The sequence below is a fragment of the Mugil cephalus genome, chromosome 3, assembly GCF_022458985.1.
Source record: "Mugil cephalus isolate CIBA_MC_2020 chromosome 3, CIBA_Mcephalus_1.1, whole genome shotgun sequence".
Lineage (NCBI taxonomy): Eukaryota > Metazoa > Chordata > Actinopteri > Mugiliformes > Mugilidae > Mugil > Mugil cephalus.
Window position 1 is genome coordinate 16977573 of NC_061772.1, and position 24012 is coordinate 17001584.

Below are 24012 nucleotides of genomic sequence, written 5' to 3' on the forward strand. Positions count from 1 at the left end.
ACGGTGGTTAATAATTGAACATGTGCCGGGAAAAGAGATGGAGCGGAGGGAGAAAAAAAAAAAGGAAAAAAAAAAACGAAGCCTCTTTTCAAAGTGCTTCCCTCCCTCTTTCCTGCTCCGTCTCTCTATGTGTTTGTCCGCTGTGCCCGGCGCACAGTTGCACTTTAAAATATTTATGTTGACATTTTACATTTTAGCCACTTGGCTGAGTGCGACTGCAGAATAAACACGAATTCACAGATCAGCAACATTACAAGGGAAGCTAGGTGTGATAAGGTTCATGTTATGAAAGATGGTGGGGGGATGTTTTGTGGTTTTGAAGGACAGTCTCTTCGCGGATTATGCGCGAGTGTAGAACTGTTTGTGTCTTTCTGCTCCACAGATCTGAAGTTTCCAAATGGCAAGGGACCAAGAACCATCATGTCCGTGGCCGCGCTCACTTCGTGCCCACTTGTCAACAGCATCGCTGTGGTCGTTGTCAATAGCAACTGTATTAATTTCCCCCTGATGCATGTTCGAAACACGCAAAGCAAAGTGAACCAAAACACGTCCCTAAAACTGAATACAGAGTGATGCGATCCAGTCGATAACATCAGAACTGTTGACGTTTCACTACATTCATCTTCCCAGTGTAACATTCCTGTGTTACTGAACAGCTGTTAATTGTTTCTTCTTCTTGTTTCTTATTGCTTGGATTGTGGTTATCTGTCCTTGTCTTGGTCATTTTATCTCAGTCTATCACAATTCCAGACCACACTCAGAATCCACTTGTTCCACCGTTTGAATTCGTTTAGCGAAGAAGTGCAGCATCCATTCAGGGCGTGTGGTGATACAGCCTTCATGATGCAGATGTATGGGAAGTGTGCGCATCCACAGACCAGCCTTACTCTCAGTTAGAGTTAGTCCTTGGCTGCTGAAGATACGACCATCCTACATCCATTTACATCCAGATTAGTTGATGTTAGCTTAGATTTCTGCTGTCCATAATATCTTCTATGATAATAACTTCTATATATAAAAGAATACAATATCAATCTATTGAAATCAGTGAGTGGGACCATGAAAGTTGAAGGTGAAGGATTTTCTCATCTAGTTTCGATCCTCCTGAACTGTCATAAGTGAAATAAAATAAATTCACCAGTTTCCTATTTAAAACTCATACTTTCCACCAGTCTCTTGTAGCTACACAGAAGTGTGAGTGGTGAAATGCCTTCTCAAAACTCAACAAGTGCACTTGCTTTTTTAAATTTGCAAACCAGTCCTATGTAGTTCTTCCTATAACGATCTTTTACAGCACAACGGGTAAGCCCTGCAAAGTAAATAACAGTAAAAAGACTTCAAGTATATTGTCTCTTATCACAAAAAAAAGAAAAAAAAAAACCTTCTGTTAGCTGTAAGGATGTCTAAAAATCTGAAAAAATAAAAAAGACTGGGTTTGGCTTCGGGTTAAGTCCTATCTGATCATTTTAAAAATGCTTTGATTGGCCCCAAAACAAATCAGGGGTCATCCCTCATCAGGATAAAAAGTTTGTACATTAGCTCACTACAATATCTGCTCATGACCAAAAAAAAGTTCCCAGTTATCTGCTTTTACTCTTATAACATTGTAAACAATGTAAGTGAGTTGTGCTGTGCTATATATTAGCTTGGCTAGCTCTGCTCAGTTACAACTGTCCCACAGATGCACTGTCACAGTAACCTAAATTTAGAGAGGAACCTATTGATGTGAAGCTGCTGTTTAGATCCACGATAACACTCGGCTTTTGCCAGTACCACACTATGATGCACAAAAACTCAACACATTCTGATTCATTTTCATTTCAGCGACCGTGAATCAACTTGAATCAAGAGCAGCACAATGGACCATGCTACTGAGAACACAAGCCTCATGGACAAGGCAGCAGTGTCACATATATATATACACATTCTTTACAAAAAGTTGTAAATGTAAACAGTTCCCATCAGCTTTAGATCAGTTCACAAAAACTACACATCTCTTCAGGTCGGATTTGTTCTCCACGTCCATCCACCTTCTCAAAGTCACTTCCTCTTTAACGCGCTCGCCATGTTTCACACAAACACACGTAGGTAGACACATCGCTACAGCGGCATCGCCATAATACAAGGTCCGGCCGTTCCCATCCCCCACCTGTGGCCCTGCAGCCTGTCACTCGTCTTGACTGACAGCTGCTGTAAGGCCTGAACAGCCAGGCTCAGCCCGGGGAGAGATTAAAGTCAGCGGGGAAAGAGGATTTAGTCTCCTGTGTTTCCTCCGCTCTTCCTCCCTCTCTCTCTCTCTCTCTCTCACACACAGACTTTCCTCTGACTCTATCTCATCTCCTCTTGCTTTCTTTGTTTTGCTCATCTCTCATCTCTTCATTTCCACTCCCGCTCTGTCTACGAATATATATTTATAGATTATGTCCAGGGAAGAGAGAGCGTGTATTATGAAAGATTTAGGTAACAATCCAGTCTATTACCCTACATAAAAAGGCAGACTCTTTTTATACAGCATGTGGCCGACTCAGCTTGCAGCTGAATACATCACGGTGAATATCAGCGGCTTCTTGATGCAATTTCTCTTAGAGGAAAAACGGCCAGATAAGAGAAGGAAGCAACAAAAGCAGGCGTGATGGAGGAACACGGACTTAGATAGAGACACAGAAAGGGCAACAGTGAATTATTGATTGAAATATTAATAGCATTAATCCGAAAAGCTGTCGATGTTAGATGTGGAAAACAGGATGATAGAAGGTGTGAAAAGAACCAGGACGTCACCGCGATGAGCGAGACACGTACAAACCTGCACACAAAAGCCTTTTCACCAGTTACAGGGACGAAAACTAAAACGGCGGTTTTAGATTCAGAGATAATCCTCATCTGCCTCAGCGAACAAAGAGAGTCCAGATGCTAATTTGTAAACTCCTCCGTCTGTCATTCTGTCTTTCTTATTCTTTTCTTGGTTAAAAAACCCTAAATTTGTGTCTATGGGTGTTCTCATCTGTCACTGTTTGCCTCCCACCTTGTCTGTTACACGTCCATCATCGCGTCTTTCTTCTTAACTCACCGCGCGACAAACCAGGTCATGTTGTGAGGCTTGTTTTTAAACTCTGCAAGTTTGTCTCTTTGTGTGTTGCTATTTCAGGCAACAAAGACTCAGATACTTGAAAACCTCGGTGTGTGTGTGTGTGTGGAAAACACAATGTACTAATAATGGGGTTTTATACTTCATATATGTCAAAATAAAGTTAACACCAGGTTTTTGTATTATGTTGAAACTATATACACGGATCAGGCATAACATTATGACCACCTGCCTAATATTGTGTATGCGTACAGAATAGACACGGGTCTTCTGAGGGTGTCCTGTGGTGTTGTTAGATACTTGATCAGTTGGTATCTAGTGAATCTGGAGCCCAGGTCAACACCTTGTCATGTTTTTTGTTTCATGTGTCAGGCTGCATCCTGCTGGGGATGGCTGCTGACATCAAGGAGTGTCATTGCTATGAGGTGAGGGTGTCTAGTCTGGTCTAGGTGGTGGTACATGTCTCACATTTCCCAGCAGAACATTATATTATTACAAGATGGTCAATGTTATTTACTTCTCCTGTCAGTGGTTTTAATGTTGTGCCTGTTTTTTTTCCCGGCATCTTGCAAATAACAACACAAAATGTTGCAATATCAAACGGGATACAAATACCACACAAATATACTTTATTTAAATTAAAATGACTGAGTAATCTCATAAGACAAGCAGTGAAAGAGCAACAAGCTACAAGTTTTTCACTTTCAGTGGGAGTCAGTGATATGAGGCTTCGTATCGGCAACTGTATATTAAAACAACAATTAACAGGAAAGTATTGAGTTGAGTAAATGCAGTGAACTTAGTGTTTACTGTGCTTATCTGTCTTTTTTTTTTTAACTGACCGAGATTTGACCATGAAATGCTGCAGGAAGTAATGGACCAAGATGGAGTGCCCACAGTGAGCTATTAGATGAAGAGCTGCAGGGGACAGGGCGCACACCTCCACCTCCTCTGTGCTGTGTCCAGAGCTCTTACACCTGTAGTACTGAACTGCATTGGCTGTCACTGTCACTATCAATAACAATAACAGTGCTGACCAACCAAGCAGGAAGGACACGTTTATTAACATGCAACGTTAAGAAGAAATGTGAAAAAAAAAAAAAAGACAGAGAAATCAATGACGCGTCCTCCACTGTTTGTCATGATAAACGACTTCCACTATGAACCCAAAAGACTGCCATCAATCAGGCATTCAGATAAACAACGTTTGTGAAGGAAATAGGACATTGGGACACAGAGGCTGCTCTGAATCTCACAGTCAGGGAAATCAGGTCAGCTTGTCAGTTGTTTAGCTGTATGTTTCTCAAAAGCTTATAGAAGCGCTAACCTAAATCTAGATCGAGATTTTCAGCATAGCTCATGCATTTGTATTTTTTTTTGTGGTTGTTGTTGTTCTTCTTTTTTTCAGGATTAGTTTCTGACATGCTTGGAAATGAGATGGCAGGCTCAGAGTGATTGGAAATTAGCATTGCTATTTCTGTAATGCTGCTTTGTATAATTGAGAGCAAAGCTAGTTGTGCAAAACTGAATGGAACAAAAGGTGAGCCCTGGGTAGCTGCTGGGCGTCTGGAAGGGTTACAATGCAGCTCTGCGGGCAGAACATTACCGTAGGAGAAGTAGGGGAAAGCTGAAAGAGATTTCAGCACAGAGAGAGCATCATTCATCTGCCTTCCATCTTTTGTATTGTTCTGCTAGAATTCACTTGACAATGTGCAGCAGCCGCTCGGTGGCAGAGAAAACCTGCCTCTAACACTGGCTTCATAATGACTTGGTAATCACAGTAATCTGTAATTATAACACAGACATGCCAGCAGTTCTTGGCTTCTTCTTCTTCCAGTCCAAGCAATAAAGTGGCAGAGACAGCAGACCCACCGTGCCTCACTCTCTCTCGTGTGTGTGTGTGTGTGTTTGTGTAGGTTAATGCTTCGCCACAATGTAACATCGCACAGGGAGAACTGGGCCAAGGGCAAGAAGGGGAGCAGCAGCAGGGCACATGGCTGTGTGTGTGTGTGTGTGTTAGTGTCTAGGTGTGTGTATGTGTTTGAGGGTGGGAGGGTCCAACATGTTGCCACATCAAAGCAGAACCATGTTTCATTATTCAGTAGATACAGTCAGGTCAACATTACTAATGCAGCAGCAATGAGCGCGGCAGTATGTGTGCTCCTTTATATCTTCTCGTGCATGTGTGTGAGGGTCCATATGACAGCGTGGGCACATACAGCACATAGTGTCTGTGTGTGTTTTATATGTTGTATATATATATTATTCAACCTGAAGGGCTGAGAATGAGGTCAGTGTAGACATATGAAAAAGTCACAGTTCCCCACAGCAGGTCAGTCCTCCATAATAGAAGTCTTAACTTTATAGCAAAAACAAAAAATGTTCTGGCCTCTATAGCTAACGTTCCCATTCATGGCTACATTCTGCATGTAGGCGGATTTCTATGTAACTATACTGTTCAAATTAAGGTTTAGAGCTGTGCACATGTTGTAAACCACTGTACAATAAACGAGTCCTGATCTGAACCCATGTCATTGTCCCTGTTATGACTAACTCTACGTGTACATATCTTTCTGCATTTTGCTGCAGACAGTAATAACCAGTAATAAACCACACACACACACACAGAGCTGTGTAACCCTGGAAAAACAATTATGGTGGCGTCAGAGAGGCTACTGTTAAGATGGAGAGGCTGATAGCCTTCAATAACGCACGCACACATAAATGTAAACACAACACACACAACACATGCTCGGATGCTCCTGCGTACACTCCTCCACACTCACTAAAGGCTTCAATCAAGTGGGTTTCAAATCTGTCTGTAGGCACTCACGAGGGTAAAGGATCTGCTGACGTTTATTACATCAACTCCTCTCAGACAGCATTCGTATTACAAATATACGACAGTAAAGCATCAGGGTGTTTGTGGTGCATCACTTCCTTCAGCACTGGTTTCTATTCTGTGCAGTGTCTTTCTCACAGGAGCCTATGAGAAGGATTGTTTATTCACACAGTGACCATATTTAATCTCTTGCTTGCTGTGTTGGTTGACCAGGGATTTGATCATTAGTCTATTACAAAATCTGAACATTTGTTGTGGACAAAAATGAATTTTATTTCCGTTACAGCGCAAACGACTATTGCCTCCATGCTGACAGGAATTACATGTGTGCAGATGTGACCTGTGCAGAGAGCATGACTCAGCCTGAGGGCTGAACTATTCAGACAGTTCCCCCCTCCCCACGTTACGCCTGACTGCTAATGAAACATGCATGTACCGTCATCAAGGCACAGAATAATGCACAGACTTAAAAATACAACATGCTTCTCCTATATAGCGCACGTCCACGCACACAAACAGCTCGGACTTACTGGCTAGTGTGTATTAACACTACCAGAGCATCATTAAAAAGGAAAAAAGAAACCCATCTTTTAACTGCTGTAGTATCCAAAATGCATTTAACTATGTATTTAAAACACCAAAAAGAACATTTTGTAACGTTTTCTGCCTTCATGCGTACATAATGTTACCCACTCAGTTCTTTGGGTGTTCAGTACGAACTGATGAAATATTAGGCGTAACTCCAAGGCACTCTGAAACGCAGGGCGGATGTCAAATGTTCAGAGAACAGCATTACAATCGAGCCTCCTGGTGTCCATCCAGGTTGACCACAGTGGTTGAGCGTGAATGGAACAAGCCGGTTTCCTGCGCACGGTAGCGCCTCCTGTGACAATATGGCCTCGCCGAATTAAAACATTCCCTACGGAGAGGCAGGAGGGGCGCACGGAGGCAAATCTGTTGTGGAAAATCACTGAGGAAATCTGGGGTAAAGACTAATTCATCAGGAAAAAATCACTGAGATTTTCTACAACTTGCCTGAACGTAACGTGCTATTTAAGACCCGAGCCTACAGGCTGGATCTCTGGCTGAACTGCCTATAGTGAAATAAAATGAAGCTGCTGCTCATTGGCTGAGCAGAGACGTCGACAGGGTCGACCACCACCTGGCACCGAGCGCCAACGTGTACCATTTTAGATGCTGGCTCTGATTTTAACACCTCTGCTATGACGGAGGATTACAGCCAAAACAAATAGGTTGCTGCGCCATTTTTGTCTCAGCTGAGTGGGGATGATGGAGCAGATTGCATTTCTGACATTTCCTTGTTACATAACACCATGAAGACATACAGGCAGAAAGCTCTGGTTGAGAGAAGCAGATTAACCAGAGAAATGGATATTGAGCGGGGGCGTAAACATTTGGAAAATAACTAAATATACATTAATCGTCGCACTAAGACGGTCCCTCAAACTCAGTGCAGAACTACAGCAATTGTTTTACTGAAAAAGAAAAAAAACAAAACTCCACCACCTACAGATGTCTCAAATTTTATGATCTGTCAACTTTTTTGTTCCATCGAACGCCACCACGCTGACAATGAAGAAAGCAGAGGGGAGGAGGCGCAGGCAGGGAAACATGGACGTGTGGGACATACAGAAGATTCAAAGCAATCATCTGTGGCCTGCAGGGATAATCACTGCAAAGCCCCACTGTCCCATTCACTGAGGATAAAACCCACTGGATTAATCTGTAGGCCTACAGGATACACACACGCCTCACAACACTTACATAACACGTGGACCACTCGCCTTCCCTTTCACTTTCCATCACACAGGCTTTTCCTTTACTTTCACTTTGGCATTCGCCGTCTTTCTATTTCACTCCTGCTGCCACGCACGAAACTTAGAGTGTGCACACACACACACACACACACACACAAATACACATTTGCACCACCTCCCTCGTTTCCCCTTTCTTGCACCATGCACACATTCTAGTGGACACCTGTCAACATGCTCCTCTGCTCACGCTGTTCATTTATACGCGCTCACATGCGTGGCTCTGACAGGGACATACAGTACAGTATATATGAAAAGATGTATGGGAGCATGGAAACACACATACTGTGCACAAATATGACACAAGGGAGGGAGGGAGAGAAAAACGATTCACATTGCTTAGACAACAAGCAAAATGAACACATGTGCGCACTAACAGCAAAGACATGAATGTGGGAAACACATTATTTCTTTCGATGTTTTTCACAAAATATTCCCATATTTTCATTGCAGCGAAGCTATCAGCCTTGACTTGTCTAGGATCAGGTTTCTGCGGGTCCGCCAGGCCGTGCTGATCAATTGGAGGGGATCGTATGACAATAGCAGGCAGCTTAAGTACGAGATCTCAGGACACGGACGTGGAAAGTGTTTCAAAATGAAAGTGTTCCTCGTCAACACACACTGCACGAGTCCCTGACGTCTAACAAGCTCATTAAAAGTAATCAGTGCTTCATAAAACACTTGCAGAGATGATTTTTAAAACTTGCATGCAAATTGTGTGTTGTATACACCGATCAGGCATAACATTATGACCACCTTCCTAATATTGTGTAGGTCTCCCTTGTGCCTCCAAAACAGTTGTGACTCATCAGAGAATGGACATGAACCTTCTGAGGGTGTCCTGTGGTGTCTGGTAACAGGACACCACAGTGGTGGGGCCTTGTGTCCTATGATGTGAGGGGATCGTGCTTGATCAGTTTGGCATCTAGTGAATTTGGAGGGCAGGTCAAGACCTTGTGCCGTTTTTTTTTTTTTTTGTTTGTTTCTGTGACAGGTTGCATCCTGCTGGGGAAGCAGCGGTTGCCATCAAACAGTATTGCTGCTATGAGGTGGGGGTGCTACATGTCTAAGTAACAACCACACGAATGAATGTCAGGTCCAAAGGTTTCCCAGCAGAACACTGAAGTGTCACAGGACAGATAGATAACTTTATTCATCCCCGAAGGAAAATTAAGGAGAAGCTTCTGCCGAAACCCGGGATTGAACCAGGGACCTTTAGATCTTCAGTCTAACGCTCTCCCAACTGAGCTATTTCGGCCTTTTTTGGCCATCGGTGGTTTTAATCTTGTGGCTGATCGATGTATATTCATGTTTTAAGTGTAGAAATAACAGAATTTATGGCATTTATGGCACACAGAAAAGAAGCCAGTTAGATGGTACTCCAAGTGGCCAAAGACTCCACCGTGTGCCTTTAAAGGTCCCATATTATAGGCCTGTTTAACAAGTCAATTTAAGTCTCATGTGTTTCCAGAATGTTTCTTTCAGGTTTCAGCTAAAAATTACACCTCTTTCTGAATCGGGGCTGTTGGCTTTCCAGCAGGCGCCGTCAATTTCCCAGTAAATAGAAGAGGATGGAGGACCTATCAGGCTGATAACTACAACACAGGATTTCAGCTGTTTGAACCAGCCAGGTGAAGTGCTTAACCCCTTTCAAAATTGACCTTTATTTTTGCAAAGCGATTGCTAAATTGTTTCGAAGTATAATGAAAAATACAGAATAGGGAACGTCTTTGTAAGTTGAGGGTGTTAAAACAAATTTGTTTTTGTCAAGTGAAGTCAGATCACTTGAGCCAACACCCCGTAAGCAGCACTAAACTGATTAACTCTAAATACAAACTGTGGGGAAGACAAAAACATCCCACACCGCCTTTACAAAAAAAAAAAAAAAAAAACCTCCGCCCCTCCAGGAAAACTTGTGCTGGTACATTTATGCTGGTATAATTTATAAGTCTATTTAGATAAATTTGCTGCTACTTTCCAGAAACAGACTCCAAATATCATCTCTGCGCTCATTTTATTGCTTTAACCCAATAAGGGAGCAAGAGAAAAAGAAGACAGCGACAAGGAGGGCTAGATGAATATTTCACAAAGGGAATAAATTAAAGCTTGTGACTGAAAGGGACGAGAGAACAAAATGTGTCACCCTGTGTGTGTGCGTGTGTGTTTCCAGTAGATCTACAGTAGCAGGTCCAGGCTGGAGGCTGGTGGTAATTTCTCACCTTTTTGTGAGGAGGGGTGACAGAGCAGTGAGTGAAGGGTGCTGAGGGGGTGGTCGGAGTGTGGTGGTGATGGTGAGGGGTGGCAGGTATGTGCCGGTAAAAACAGGAGCAATTTTCTCTCCAGAAAGCACAGATTGGTTCATGTTCAACTGAACCTTTCAGCTCTTGAGTATTAGACAAAAAACACCAGTTTCTCTGATATTGATTTCATCACATAATCACATATTGTTCGGTTTGTTGTACACCAACCACCCAGCCTTCGTCCGCCTATTTATAGCAGACGTTCACAACAAAAACGGGATGGTCTTTGATTACCTTTCAAAGTAAACATTAAGCTCACCAGCTGCCGCCAACACAACACATGAACGAGCTTGTGGCAATCTACATGCTGAATTTTGCAGTGCCACGCAACCAATCTAAATGCTAATTTTACTCTTTTGCAACTTCACCACATCACCTATTGTCTAAAAATAAAGCAGCAACAGACACGAGGCAAGAATATCCATGAAAATCAAGAGACGCTGTTTTAACCGACTATTTTGGGTCCGCTGCGGTCGTTTGTCCTTCATTTTACTCTGGCTACAAACAAACAGCAGGCTATCAAACAAAAGCAACTCGCATGTGTTGATCTGCTTAAGAGTCGGCCTGAGCTCTTTGTCCTCGCTGACATTAACGCAGGTGCAGGACGGGAACAGGCAGGACCAACAGTTTTGTATCCAGCTCTTTTTCCCCTGGATGGGACTTTAAATGCATTCATTTAAACAATGAGCTCAAAGACATTCAACCTGTAGGTTCACATGAATTCACAGATACTGACTTCATCATTTCACCGTATGTGACAAATATTTATTTATTTATTTTTGTCAAATTTAAGTGTCCTTGATAAACAACTACAGCATTTTGGACATTAGAGACTTTCCTACTGCACATTTAAACTAGTGGAAACACAGAACAGGCACGTTTGAAAATGACCTGTTATTGTTATGACTCAATGTTCAGACAATGTTTAAAAGGACAACAACAGGAAGTGAACGTCCCTCTTGATCTACCGGAAACAGCCTCCTTCCACTAAATCAACACCAGGGCCAGGTTTGCTCCCTTTTAGGAAAAACTACACCAACACTCTCGGCGATAACACACAATGCTCTCCTCCAAAGACCTGACAACGTGGTTTCACTTGTTTCCAATGCAGATCAACTAAGACTCACTTTCTTCACTCTGTTTTGTTTTTCACCAACATAAAGAACAACATAGAGGAGTGAAGAAGGACGGTTTGTTAGGACAATGTGACATTAAACGTGTCACAGATTAGACATGATGTTATGGTTTTGTTTTTTCTTTTTCTTCTTCTGTTTATTTAGCAGCTTGTGTTTCAGAGAGGGGTCGGAGCTGTCCGTGGTGCTGAACTCGAGTCTCTCTCGCCACCACTTAAACTCTCAACACACACAACTTCGCCTCCTCTCCTTTAATCCTTACAACAACTACGTTAATCCCGTGGTATATTTAAGACGGGGACTCCCGTCCAAACACTGAGGTGAATCGACACGGAAAGCCCCTAAACATGTGCATATAAATAGGCATTAAGACACCGCGCCTTCCCCGTCATATGTTACTTCACAGGCGTTGTAAAAATAAATAAATACAACACAAAAGCTGTGAGGAATATTAGATAATGTTACGGTTAAAAAGTTCGACGCGGTAGCTGCGTGATAATTGCGCCGCTGCTGGTTAACTTTAACATATTTTATGAGTAATTCAAACTTAAACTCAGGGGGTTTTTTTGTGCGTTTTAGTTGCGGTGAAACAACTAAAGAAGAAATAACATTGTCCAGCCTACCTGGTTAAGTTTCTTCTGCTCCTCCTTTTCTTCTATCTATTTTTGCTGTGTTTGTGTCCGTACAGGATGAAAATGTCTGTCCGCTCCACCGCTCCGTTTAACGGGACTGTCCCCGCTGGAAACACACCCTCCTCCTCCCCCTCCTCCAAAACGTGAAGCCTCGCGGACTTTCATGTTTCTCACGTCCGGTTTACGTTTCCCAAAATAAAACTGTCACGCGTCGTAAACGAGCGAACGAACTTCTTGGCGCGTGGTGACAGCAAACATATTTAGACTGTGAATTCCCAGTTTTAAAAACAAGCTAAGCTACTCAGCTGCATACTGCACAGACACACTGTTAAATATTCATATCTGTAAGCATTTAAACCGAGGCCACGAGCCATTAATAATAAGACGCTCGCACAAAAACGTCCCTCAACCAATAATGTTCCCCTGAAGGATAGTTCCGCGCTATTTATTTTAGGTCGGAACACTAATCGCGTACTTATATTATTTATTTTGTATTATATATATCTTTTATATCCTAATGAAAATAATAACAATAATAAGTTTTATTTAAAGACGCCTTTCACGAACACTCAATGTCAAGGTCTCAAGGTATCGTACAAAATTGTTAACATGAAACACAATTTAACAGATAAAAGAGAAACAATGGAACTTAGTAGGCCTGTATGAATAAATAAGATATTTACTATTTCGGCATTTGTGTGGAAGGCTAAAGAAGAATTTCATTTTACAGGTAAATATGTTTTCATAGTGTGCACGTGACAATAAATTCTTTAATTTTTGAATTTTTCTTTTTTTGGAATTTTTCAAGAGGACGTTATACGGGTGACGAGGATGGCCGTGGTGATGATTATTACTAAAATTATTATTATAATTTTTTTTATTGTTGTACTGACATCAAGATGCTCTGCTATTTGTTTTTATGCCACTTTATACCACTCTTATGTGCTTTTTTTTCTCATTTAATCTCAGACATTTGTATTTCTGGTTCTGTATAACTTGTTGCACCGTGGTCCACAGCAATTTCTTTTCAGTCCTCTGTAATGCGCTGCACATCTGGCTAAACTGAGAAGAAAGCTGACTTTGTCTTAACCGTGTTTTAATAATACCCCCAAAATAGCCCACGTGTTTTTATAGATGAATTTTTCCACGTAGGCACCGACCTTCTCCAAATCTTCGCCGCTTTTAAGCTGATACTCGTGTCTCCTCGCTTCCTGCCTCACTCCGCTGAATCTGACGCCGCTCACAAAATGGCCGCGCCCTCTGACGTCAGAGGCAGCGGATGAAAGGTAGGGCAGCTGAGTCCTGTTCAAAGCCATGTTGACTACCAGACCAGACTGGCTCTCTGGACACGTTGAATAGACGGGCAGAGGTGCAGGCTAAACTGTGCTAAACTACAGACTAAGTTCACTCACTAGAAAGCAGGGACTTCCTTTCAAAATAATGATAATAAAGAATAACAGAAACAAAACATAAAGAATTAGGTTATTGTGATCACTATTAGATAACATATGCCTGCTGTTATGACAAATATTAGGACAGAATCTGGTTTTATACATTTGAATTCAATGTGAGACAGAGAAAATCAAAGAAAGATTGAGAGAATAACGTGAGTAAAGAGTGGACCATATAAAAGATAAATAAGAATAGAATAAAATATACAATTATTGGCAAAAAATATATTGAATCGCACAGATGATTACTGTGGATATTGCACATAGTTGTACACACTACATATTAAGCAGCGAATGGTGAAAGTGTTGAACCTTGAGGTGTGATAATGTTGCTCGTATTAAGCAGCAGCAGCAGGAAGGAAGGAAGGAAAGACCTTCTACATCTGAACCCTCTTTGCATTTGTCCGCGCAGAAACCAACCTGTCCGTGACACAACCCTGCCATCACTTAGTAGATCTCATTTCCAGCGCTCAGGCTCTGACCCTCCGTTGACTGATGGCATTTTGAAAAGGTGGGCGGTCACAACGCATCGCTCACGACGCATTTCAACCGGGTGTCATAAACTCTGCATCGGTATGAGCGCTTGCGTGTGCTTGCAAACCATTAATGCCTCAGAGCGACGAACAAAGAAGGTGTTGGTTGCTTTATTATACTTCACCGAAAACTAATTTTCTAATAAGATGGAATTTCAATCGTGGCCTAATAACTGTATCCAACCTCCCTTTCTTCAGAAAGAATAAAAGCATCTGAAGCTGCTGTGTTCCTGAAGGGAAAATTTAGACACATGTTCACTCTCTACTATTTACACATCATAGGATTACTGGAATTAGATGATTCATATCAGCACCTGAATGAGCTGCAAAACAACCTGTACTAAGGAGGCTGAAGGTCAGAAACATGGTGCCTGGATTACTTCAGTGTGATCTTATCGGAGGGGTGGTGTACGAACAGAAAGAAAGAAATGGATAGCGGTAAAAAACAGATGTACAGGAAATTGTATCTTGTTTTAAGACATGTGATTGCTCCTCGCTGCCTTCCTTTCTCTTTGCCTCTACGCTGTCGTCGTCCTCATCATCTCTTCATTAGACGCGTCCTACACACGTTTCTTTCCCAGCAGAGCGTCCACTTAGCCCTGCAGGCCCAGCGAGGGCAGTCAGACTAACAGAATATTTGATCTTTCCAGGTGATGGATCGGCCTTTTCCACGTGTGGTCACCGACCCATTGAAGAAGCCATTAAGGCGCTCCCTCCTAACCGATGATCCAATAGCAGCCACTCCGGACACAATGGATCCCTGTGTATTGGCATTGATTTCTGGAGACGAGACGGCTCTGTGTGTAAATTTATGCACAACGCGGCACATGGAGTAAAAAGACATTCGTTTGGTTTCTTTTACGTGTCACAGATGGTTCCCCAGGCTGGTCCTGAGGCAGAGCTCGGCGATCGAACTGTAAATCATGAGCACACATGGATTATTTTCTCTCATTAACGCGTGAGCAGCGTTTAATTATTGTAGCTGACTGGTGTGGACCTGATTTCACTCGTTTTATATAGCGTCAGACATAATATTATGACTAGCTGGTCACAGCTGGTCAAGTGTGTAATACTGATTATCTAGTTACCATGGCAGTGGGACATATATCAGGTAGGCCTGGTTCTGGTCTGCAGTGTTCAATACCTGTCAATGTGGTCCAGAGAAGGAAAGAAAGTGGAGAACTGACGACAGAGTCAAAGGCAACCAAGACTCACTGACGCACTATTGTATTGATGCTATGTAGCTGCAGTATAAGTGGCCAGATCCACGTTTCCCAGAAGAACACCCACAGACCCCTTCACAATGACGTCACGGTGTTAACTGGAGGCAACACTGTCACTTTCAACCATGAAAATGTTGTCTTGCTGTATTTTTGGCTGCTAAAACCAAAAAATCAACACCGTTTACTTAAGTTTTATCACCTATCGGTCACTTCCAGTCATAGACAACTTTGGTTTGGCTTTGGCGATTGAAAGGTAGGACTGGACAATCAACAACAGGCGCACTTCTTATCAGATAAGATTAATATAATATAATAATAATGCATCATCAGTTTCAGCCTGGAAAACGTTATGGGTTAGAGTAAATTGTGACTGTAATAACGTTAAGTTAATGTTAATTCTGGGGACTGTTGTTACATGTTAATGCTAATGCTAATGCTAACCGCTGTTTCAGGGGTGTCCAAGTATAAGTCTCATTTACTACGTTACCCTCCACAGTGGTTCTACTTATGTCTTGTAATATCTTTGTTGGAAAGATTTCACTTGATAAAGACAGACCAGACTCGGTCTCCTTTGCGTTTCCCTTTGGTCAAATCGTCCATCCAGCGAGTGAGAGTGTAGGGGTCAGTGAATGTAGTCCCATCAGTCAGAGTTGACTTTTTAGAATAACATTCACGGTCTCGAGCAGTTAATGTATTAGTATATTCTCTAAAATATTCGTTTTCTTCGTCCATTCTTGCCAAAACAGAAACATGTTAACTGCTGTTTACGGGCTTTAGTGTTTGAGATGTTTGGCATCCAGCTAAGCCACGCCCCTCAACAGAGTGTCACATTGTTTACAAACCGTGAAGGGGTCTATACTGTCAGGTGTTTAATTAACTGTATTTCATCAATGTAGCGCGGTAAAGACAACTTCAGGTCTTTCCTCTGACCATCCCAGACACCATCTGTTCGGCCTGTTGCCCTCCAGAAGGAGCAGTTTTTTCAAGATGGATTCATCCCTGCCATTACGCTTTAGATTTGCTATTTGGAAGATGATATAGAGCTATTATCATCATGGCCTTTAGGTCCTGGATATCTCTGATGTAATTTGAACTTGTGCTTCAAGGGTTTGGCCGCGTTCCACAAAAAGGTATTCAGCTCGTGAGGACGTTCCTCCTGAAGGATGTGCAAGGATGACAGCATCGTTTGTGGACTGGAATAAGCAGACTGGAATGATACAGCTGTTGCAGACTGATGTGTTTGTTCTGTGCATCGTTGGAACCTTCGTTGATACCCTCTACGGTAACTTGAACCTGAGGGGCACCATTCTTGTGAGGTATGTTATATACCTGATGTAGTTTGAATTTGAAATAGTTTTGTGGGCAGTTTGTGTCCTTGGACAGAAAATTATCATCAAGACCAGAACAGACTAAAAAAAAAAAAAAAACTGCTGGGCTACACAACAGCCAGATGAGCCACTAACTTCTAATCAGCATGTGCAATATATTTATTACCTCTTATTGATATTTGGCACAATCTGTTCTTAATGACTCCAGTTTTTATCCTTTTTGCTTCCAGCATTTACTCAGATTTTATTTAAGCGTTTTATTCTTGTTTTGTGTAGTGGACCTTGAATTGCAGCTATCAACATTTCATTGAATAGGTGACTGTGCAATAACAATAGGCTCTTATCTCATTAAAGTGAAAACTTACACCATATTCTCACACAATGGGTTTCTACTGAAATATATCGTTCAATCATTTTAAAGTTTTAACAAATCTTTCAGTGTCCTTTGACTTTACGTTAACTTGGACCGAATATGTTCATGTCGGTTTTCTAGTTTGTTCTTGTTAAACATTTACTGTGACGAAAACTCCACACTTTTTCCAGACTCTAATTTCCAGACTTCTCTGTAAAAAATAAAAACAAAAATCAAATTTGTGGTATTTGAGTAAATAGTTGTTGTGTATCAAGCAAATCAATTATGGAATTAATTGTTAGTTTTCATTAATCTGAGTATATATGCTGTTATGTCACCAAATAATTTCCAGAAGATTACAGACAGGTAATGTAGCTCATATAAATTGGTTAAGACCAAACCCAGATAAATTCAGTGCATGTTTTTTTTTTGTTTTTTTTTTGTAGTTGATCATCCATCTGTGATCATCTATGAAGCCTTTTATGCTCTCACACAAAGATTTTAGCTGTGCTGCCAAGCGCTTTAAGAAAACTGATCAATCCATTTTTTTTAAATTTTTTTTTAGATATTCACAATTTTATGTATTAGAAAATTAAACAGTAGTAACAGTTTTGGAAACACTAGCTTGCATTTTCAAATTTTTTTCAGACCTGGACATTTATAAAAACAAACTCCATACTTTTCCATACTTGTGTAGGAACCCTGACATGTGGTTTGGGCCTCTTTCAGTCTTCGGGGTGTGGTTGTAGATTTGTGTTCATTACGTTTTATGTGATGCTTTGCTTTGTTTTTGTTTTTTAAAAAATGTGCTGTACACGGTAGACCTGATCTCATGCGTTATTTCACATGGCTGGTATGTGATAGTCCCAGAGGGAGTGCAGAGAACTGATGCACCAGGCAGAGAGGCTCATGGTCCTACATTTGTCTGAACATGCCATCGATCCAGGTAATGGAGCTGCTCTTCTTTCTGCTCCGCATCCGTCTCTTATTATACCAGCAGTGCTACGGCTGCTCGTGTTATCTTATTGTGTCTTAGGACGACACATCTTGTTTCTAAAAGAGCTGTGGAAGACAACAAGAAAAGGGCAGGAAAGGCAGCGACGCCGTTTCTAGTGCAACCAATTCAGGAGATAAGCAATGCTCTCCTGTCGAGCTTGGCACTCTTTCTGCTTTCTGGCACAAGGGTTTCCTGTTGGCAGGATGTTTCTCAGGAGTGTATCCCATATAACAATGAACCAAAGTGCTTGACCGTCTGCCCTTAAGAACACCAGATAGCTGGGTGGTTTAGTTTTTAAGAAAAGGCACAAATTCATTGAAAGTCAAACAACAGTCAACATTTACTGCCAAATGTAACACAACCAAAACAAAAGATAAATTAGAACGGCACAACATTGTAATGAACAATAACACACAGGCATCAGTTCAATAAGAATCACACAGCGCCTATAAAGTGTCCAAAACTCTCTTAATTCGGGCAGCGACAGAAAACTCAGACTTCAAACTGAGCGACTCCATGGACGTTAAACCACAGCAGCAACTATTATTATCTAACTTTTGGTTCGTGTAACAGAGTATTAACTTAATGCTTGCAATACTCAAAGAGACACCACTTTAAAGATTTTAACATGTCATAATCCACTGCAAAATAAGTCAAAACTCGAAAGCTGGTACTTACCATAGAAAATTAAAGACAATGCAAAATCCGACAAGACCTTAGAACCTGTTAGACAGACACGTGAGATGAATCCCTGACTCATTATTTAGAGTGGATCTTTGACTTTTAGAAAAGCTACATAACTACGAGCATGAGCCTGACCTCAGGCTGTACGCTGCCATCTCAAATGTGCATTTTACATTGCCTCTATTAGTTAGTAAAATTTGAGTGTCTTTGTTCTATTGGAGATGAACAGCTTATAACTTATATATATTTATATCAGCTGCTGAAAATAACGCATGTTAAATATATCTTCAATTCATAAGCCTTCAAATATTCTTCATCAAGCAGTGACGCCATTTCAAACGTTACTCCCCAATCAGAAGTGAAAAAATCACAAGAATTTCACTAAAATGAAAGAGTTTTTGTTGTTAAAAGTGCCCATTTGTGAGTAACAGGAGGGTTGTAGTTAGATTTAATACTGCACCCTTGTTTTTAGAATGAGCACAGTGTTCTCACAAAATAGTTATAATTATGATGACCCCCCCCGGCGCACACACATGAATACAATGCACCAGCTGGTGAGTTGTAGAGAGATCGCGTATGTCAAAGTGTTTAAATGTCCATCATCTGAACTACTAAAACATCTGCACAGACCGCCTCTGTGTGGTCCTTTCTATGGTAATCAATCACAGGGCTCCTTCAGTGCTGCACACAGACCTCTGAGATCCACTGTTCACTGCAAGGTGACACACACGTGATCCGTCACCTTCTGGAAACCAGTCAACAACTGATGAGCGGAGGCGGATGGGGAGGAGACGGAGAGACGTCAGCCCTGGAGGTCAAAGGTCCGGAGGCAGTGACTGGAACAGCAGTAAGCCACAAAACTCACAGTCGTCCTGAAGGGGAAAAGAACGGAGGCGTGAGAAAAAAGGGGTGGAGGAGAACAATCGGGAGGCTGCTATAGCTGCAGAACCCGGAAAGTGGGGTGCGTTTGCTCTGACCTGCGGTGCACTCCCGCCAGGGCGGTGTCACGGAGGGGGAAGAGTTTGGGGTAGATGATGGTGAACATGGCTTGGCTGCATCGATGACAGTGACCCATGGGGAACTGCAGCAGGTCCAGCAGGCTCTTCGGAAGGGCGATGGGGGGCAGCAGGTTGAGGTCTACAAATACCAGAAGAGGAAGTCGGGTGGACAAAAACTTCAAATATCTGGTTATAAAGAAACTCACTTTTTTTTGTTTCCAGTAATGAAAAAAAAAAGCAAAACGTACCTGTTGGGCGGTGGTGGTAGATGCGGTGCAGTGTCCTCAAAGCCAGCTCCTCCAGGGGAACCACGTTATCCGTCACTGAACCCACCACCTTCACTTCAGCTGGCATCCCAACCAGGGCCTCACTCAGGGCCTCACCCAGCACTTCACCCAGGTCACCCACCAGCGCTTGAGAGGATATACCACATCTACACAGGAGCAACACACACACACAGTTAGATATAGTTGTGATTTGTTGCATATGCCTTGTTTATCTTCTTATGTGCATCTGGTGTGTGTGTTTCAGTTTTCATATAGGCGTGTGACAGCTTAAGACTTTGGGAAGACGCTTCTGTTTTTACGTCTCAGGTGCCCTGAGATGGGTCAGAATATTGTATAACTGCATTTCGGCTTCTTTTCACATTTGTCACATTCCTAAACCATACTTCTTAACATCATACTGAGCACAACTGATCAGTTACTTGTGGTTATCTGCCTGGGAAGGTATTTACCCGCTGCAGCCGATGACCTTGTTGTACAAGTAGGAGGGGAGGCCTCTAAGGTCCACATTGTTGTCCACAAACACAAACTGCAGCTCTCGTGACCTGCCCAGATCTGAGACACACAGAGATATTAACCTCGCCTTGCTCACTGCATATCTACATCACTATGGCAACTAGGAGGAAAGGTAACATGCTGACCGAGCGGTAGAAAGGTCAGTCGGTTAGCGGCCATGGAGAGCTGGTTGAGGCGGTGCAGCCAGCAGAGCTGTCGGGGAACGTGGCTCAACAGATTGTGGTCCACTGTTAGATTCTGCAGGGAGAGACATCGGTGCAGCCGATCTGGTAGAGACATCAGCTGGTTCATTGACAGGTCAAGAGTCTCCAGGTCCTGCAGATCACCGATCTCTGCAGGTGTCAGACATAACAGACAGAAACAGGTCATTCTAAATCACACCCGTCCTCTGAATCTGAGGTGATTATTTTTCAAAATTCAGACATTGACTCCAAGTGAAGATGAAAGTTTCATCACCCAAGGACACTTTGCTAAACTGAACCTACAAAAACAAACATTCACACAGAAAATAATTACAACAGAACCTTCAATAGACAATAAGTTCTCTGACTGAGTGTGTGACTTTCACAGACACAACAAATAATCTAATGCTGAAGCAAAACGCTCAAACTAAATCTGGGTGCTGGGGAAAGCAAAATGTAATATGACATTAAAAGCGTGAATTTGAAGAACAAGTCTATTTGTTAATCTTCAAGTTTAATCTTTAATTAGGGATAAACTGTGTGTTGTTCACAGCCATGCACAGAATACAATCTACTCTTCACTTCCTTTCAGGCTCTGTTGCCCTCTGCTGGCAAACTAAATACTTACTAGGTCAGTAGAAAGGTCCACAGAAGCAAATTAACAGTAACTGGCTGCACTACAAACTGAGTTTTTTACCCTACAGTAGAAAATGCTTAGAGTACAAGTTAATTTAAGCTGGGAATAAGGTATAAATCTATTATTCTATCATGAATCAATACATAGGGATTAATGTATGTGAGCTGTGTGGAACTAACAACATACTTACAGTATAAATGTGCTGTCAGTCAGTGTCTGTAAATCTTTCTTATATTTCTATGAACTTGACTCAGTTAAAGTCAGTTCTTTTATTTCACCCATATGCTTTATCTTTTGTCTTGATGTGTCTTTCTGTGGCATCGTACGGTCAGGTTTTAAAGCACCTGAATAATCTTTTAATGGCATGATGTCTTTTATTTATATGCGTATAGTCCGAGTGACAAAATATTCAAAATGAATTTGAAGTAAACTGGGAAGATAAGAGTAATGAGGACAGTGCTTTACCTGGAGGAAGGCATTTCAGCTGGTTATTTGAAAGTCTCAGGTGCCGTAGAGACCTCAGTCGGCCAATCTCTGGACAGAGGAGCTGGAGGGCATTATTGCTCAGGTCCAACGACTGCAGCCTGGCCAAGTTTCCAATAGCTGGGAATCAAAGCAGTCACCTTTATATTCAAACAGACAAACTAAACATAGCTGGAATCTAATTAACAGTGTAAAGGTTTTTATGACACAGCAAAGGACTTACCTTCAGGAATAATGACTATGTTGTTAGAGTGCAAATACCTAAAATGGGAAAGAAAATAAATCCTATTATTTTATTACGTCTAAACTATTCGATAGCTCATTGGTTCGGTGTGAGGCCACTGTGTTAATGTTGAGTTCTGGTGTCAGCTGTCAGGGGCGACTCCTTCAGAACAATGTTGACAATGTTTTTCTCATTTACACAACTCGTGGTAAACTTTGCCAGCCACCACATGGTACATGTTTGGCCTCCAACACTAATTATTATGATTATTTAAACATAATAACAAAGCTCAGAAGAATACTTACAGTTCAATAAGATTTGGGAGCTTCTGAGCGAGATTGTCAGGCTGATAGAGACAGGGCAAAAACAAAAATACATAATTTAACAGGACATATACTTGAGAAACTGTAATTTTTTGTGTTTGAAAAATGCCCTTCATCCTCTGATTAATGGTTACACAAGACAGCAAAAAACACACAACGTCTGACATGGAAAAATACCAGTGTAGTGAGCGAGTTCCTCTTCATGTACAGTCTCTCCAGAAACTGCAGGCCTTCATCTTTCAGCAGCTCTACGGGGAAAATGTTCAAGTTTTTGTAGTTAAGAAAGAGGTTTTTGTGGCGCTCCTGCTTGGCCATGAATATGGTCTCGTGAAGTTCAGTTGCCATTTCTGAAGAGACTGCTCCTCCCCGGTGGAGGACAGTCAGGGAAGCCTCCTCCCTCTATGGCATCACTAGTTCCTGAAAGACGAGCAGATCAAGGGAAGCATTACAAGAAGCCGTGTTAATTTCATCATAGTAAAGGAGAAGAGCACAGCACGTGTTCTTCTGTCACCTCGTATTATAACATACAACCACAAGTTCACTAGGCACACGGGTAAAACAAACACATGCTAACATAACAGTCCTGCACTAAATCTTAGCTTCGTGAAGGTTATGGTATTCAGCATTAGTTTAAAATACCAAAGAGAGCTGTTGACTGAACTGTGTTCGCATTTTGGAGGCAGTGGTTTGTAGTACTAAGCTAGTATTAAGCTGTATCGTGTCGTATTGACACACTAAACGAAATGAGCCCGTTAGTGTTTAAGCCACCCAGTTTAACAGCATCACAAACCACATCCTCCGAAATAGTCGCCCATTTGAATGATCGACTTCCTGACACCGCATTTAATGTAAATTTAACCTTAATGAAGCTAAAATTCACTGCCATGATTGTAATTAGAATGCATGCGTTTTCAGTAGTGTACCCAATGAAATGAGTGGTGCACACGGATAGACACACCAGAGACAACTTTTAATAAATATTTAGAATTAACTCTAATATCCGTGTTGGTTTAAGAGATTATTTTTTTCAATCTCCACATTAAGTAGTTTGCTGCCGTGTCTCTGCTAATACAAAACCGCCAATAGCAACACGTTTGACAACGACAGTGAGTGAAGCTGCTACAGACACAACACACAACAAAAACACACCACAGCCTGCAGATACCATTACGTTGGTGCTTCTAAACTTCAGGTAGTTTAACATTTTAACTAACCAGCCATAGTTGGCTTGGAACATTAGCATGCTAGCCCATTGGTTGCTATTAGTTTATTATTATCACCATTATTATTAGCCCACCACTTTCAATAACAACCCGGGTTATTTACCTTAACTGTGCGGAGCTTTTGCATTTCTACTTTAATGCCCAAACACGCCCATGACCCGCCGAATACGAAATGTATGCTTGGAAAAAACTAACTAGCTAAGCGTGGGGCTGCTAACAGCAACGCTCATCCGTCGTAAACAACGTATGACGTCACATGCCAGTTCCGGTCAACGGTCCCGTTTCTTCTTCTCTTTCCAGATCCACAGCAGACAGGACGCCCCCACTGCCACCTGTTGTTACACCATTAAACCAACCCCACCCACTTCTAATGTTTTCTACACGGATATTTTACTTTGTGTGCTTTTATATTTCATCTCCACCACCAAAAAATGTACTTTACTCATGCACAATATCAGTATATTTTCATCTTATCTTATTTGTGTTCTGCTTGTAATATATCTTTCATAGATATATTTTTTTACATACAGCCCACCTACAGTAGTCTGTATGTGCACTGCTTGTGTGAGTGTTGAATGTTTCTGTACTGCTGCCGCCAACAATGTGAATTTTGCCATTATGGGATAAAGGCATACATTTTCTTTACATTTTCATTATGTGCATTATGTGTAAATATCTGTACAGTTAGACAAATATTTCTTTACTAATACCCATTTTGCACCAACTGCACTGCTGTTTTTATCCTTGC

The 24012-nt window shown here is 41.7% G+C and overlaps 2 protein-coding genes and 1 non-coding gene across 5 annotated transcripts in view; all 3 read right to left on the reverse strand.

Annotated features, from left to right (window-relative positions):
• LOC125005198 (synaptosomal-associated protein 25-A-like) overlaps positions 1-11974 on the reverse strand; it is a 33210-nt gene extending 21236 nt beyond the window's left edge. For all 3 annotated transcript variants that reach the window (XM_047580313.1, XM_047580312.1, XM_047580314.1), the window contains exon 1: positions 11819-11974. The gene's annotated coding sequence lies outside the window, so the exon portion shown is untranslated. The remainder of the gene's footprint in view (positions 1-11818) is intronic.
• Positions 8948-9020, reverse strand: trnaf-gaa. The gene has a single exon. It is a non-coding gene; the product is annotated as a tRNA-Phe (tRNA).
• A 6052-nt stretch (positions 11975-18026) lies between the features above and the next one.
• lrrc28 (leucine rich repeat containing 28) lies at positions 18027-23518 on the reverse strand. Its single transcript, XM_047581596.1, has 10 exons — positions 23368-23518; positions 22219-22458; positions 22024-22064; positions 21719-21756; positions 21478-21615; positions 20319-20525; positions 20130-20232; positions 19642-19826; positions 19373-19532; positions 18027-19267 (listed from the first exon to the last, which is right to left on the reverse strand). The coding sequence occupies exons 2-10, from the start codon at positions 22384-22386 to the stop codon at positions 19198-19200; spliced, it is 1110 nt and encodes a 369-aa protein (XP_047437552.1). The 5' UTR covers positions 22387-22458; positions 23368-23518; the 3' UTR covers positions 18027-19197.
• Between the last annotated feature and the right edge of the window lie 494 nt (positions 23519-24012).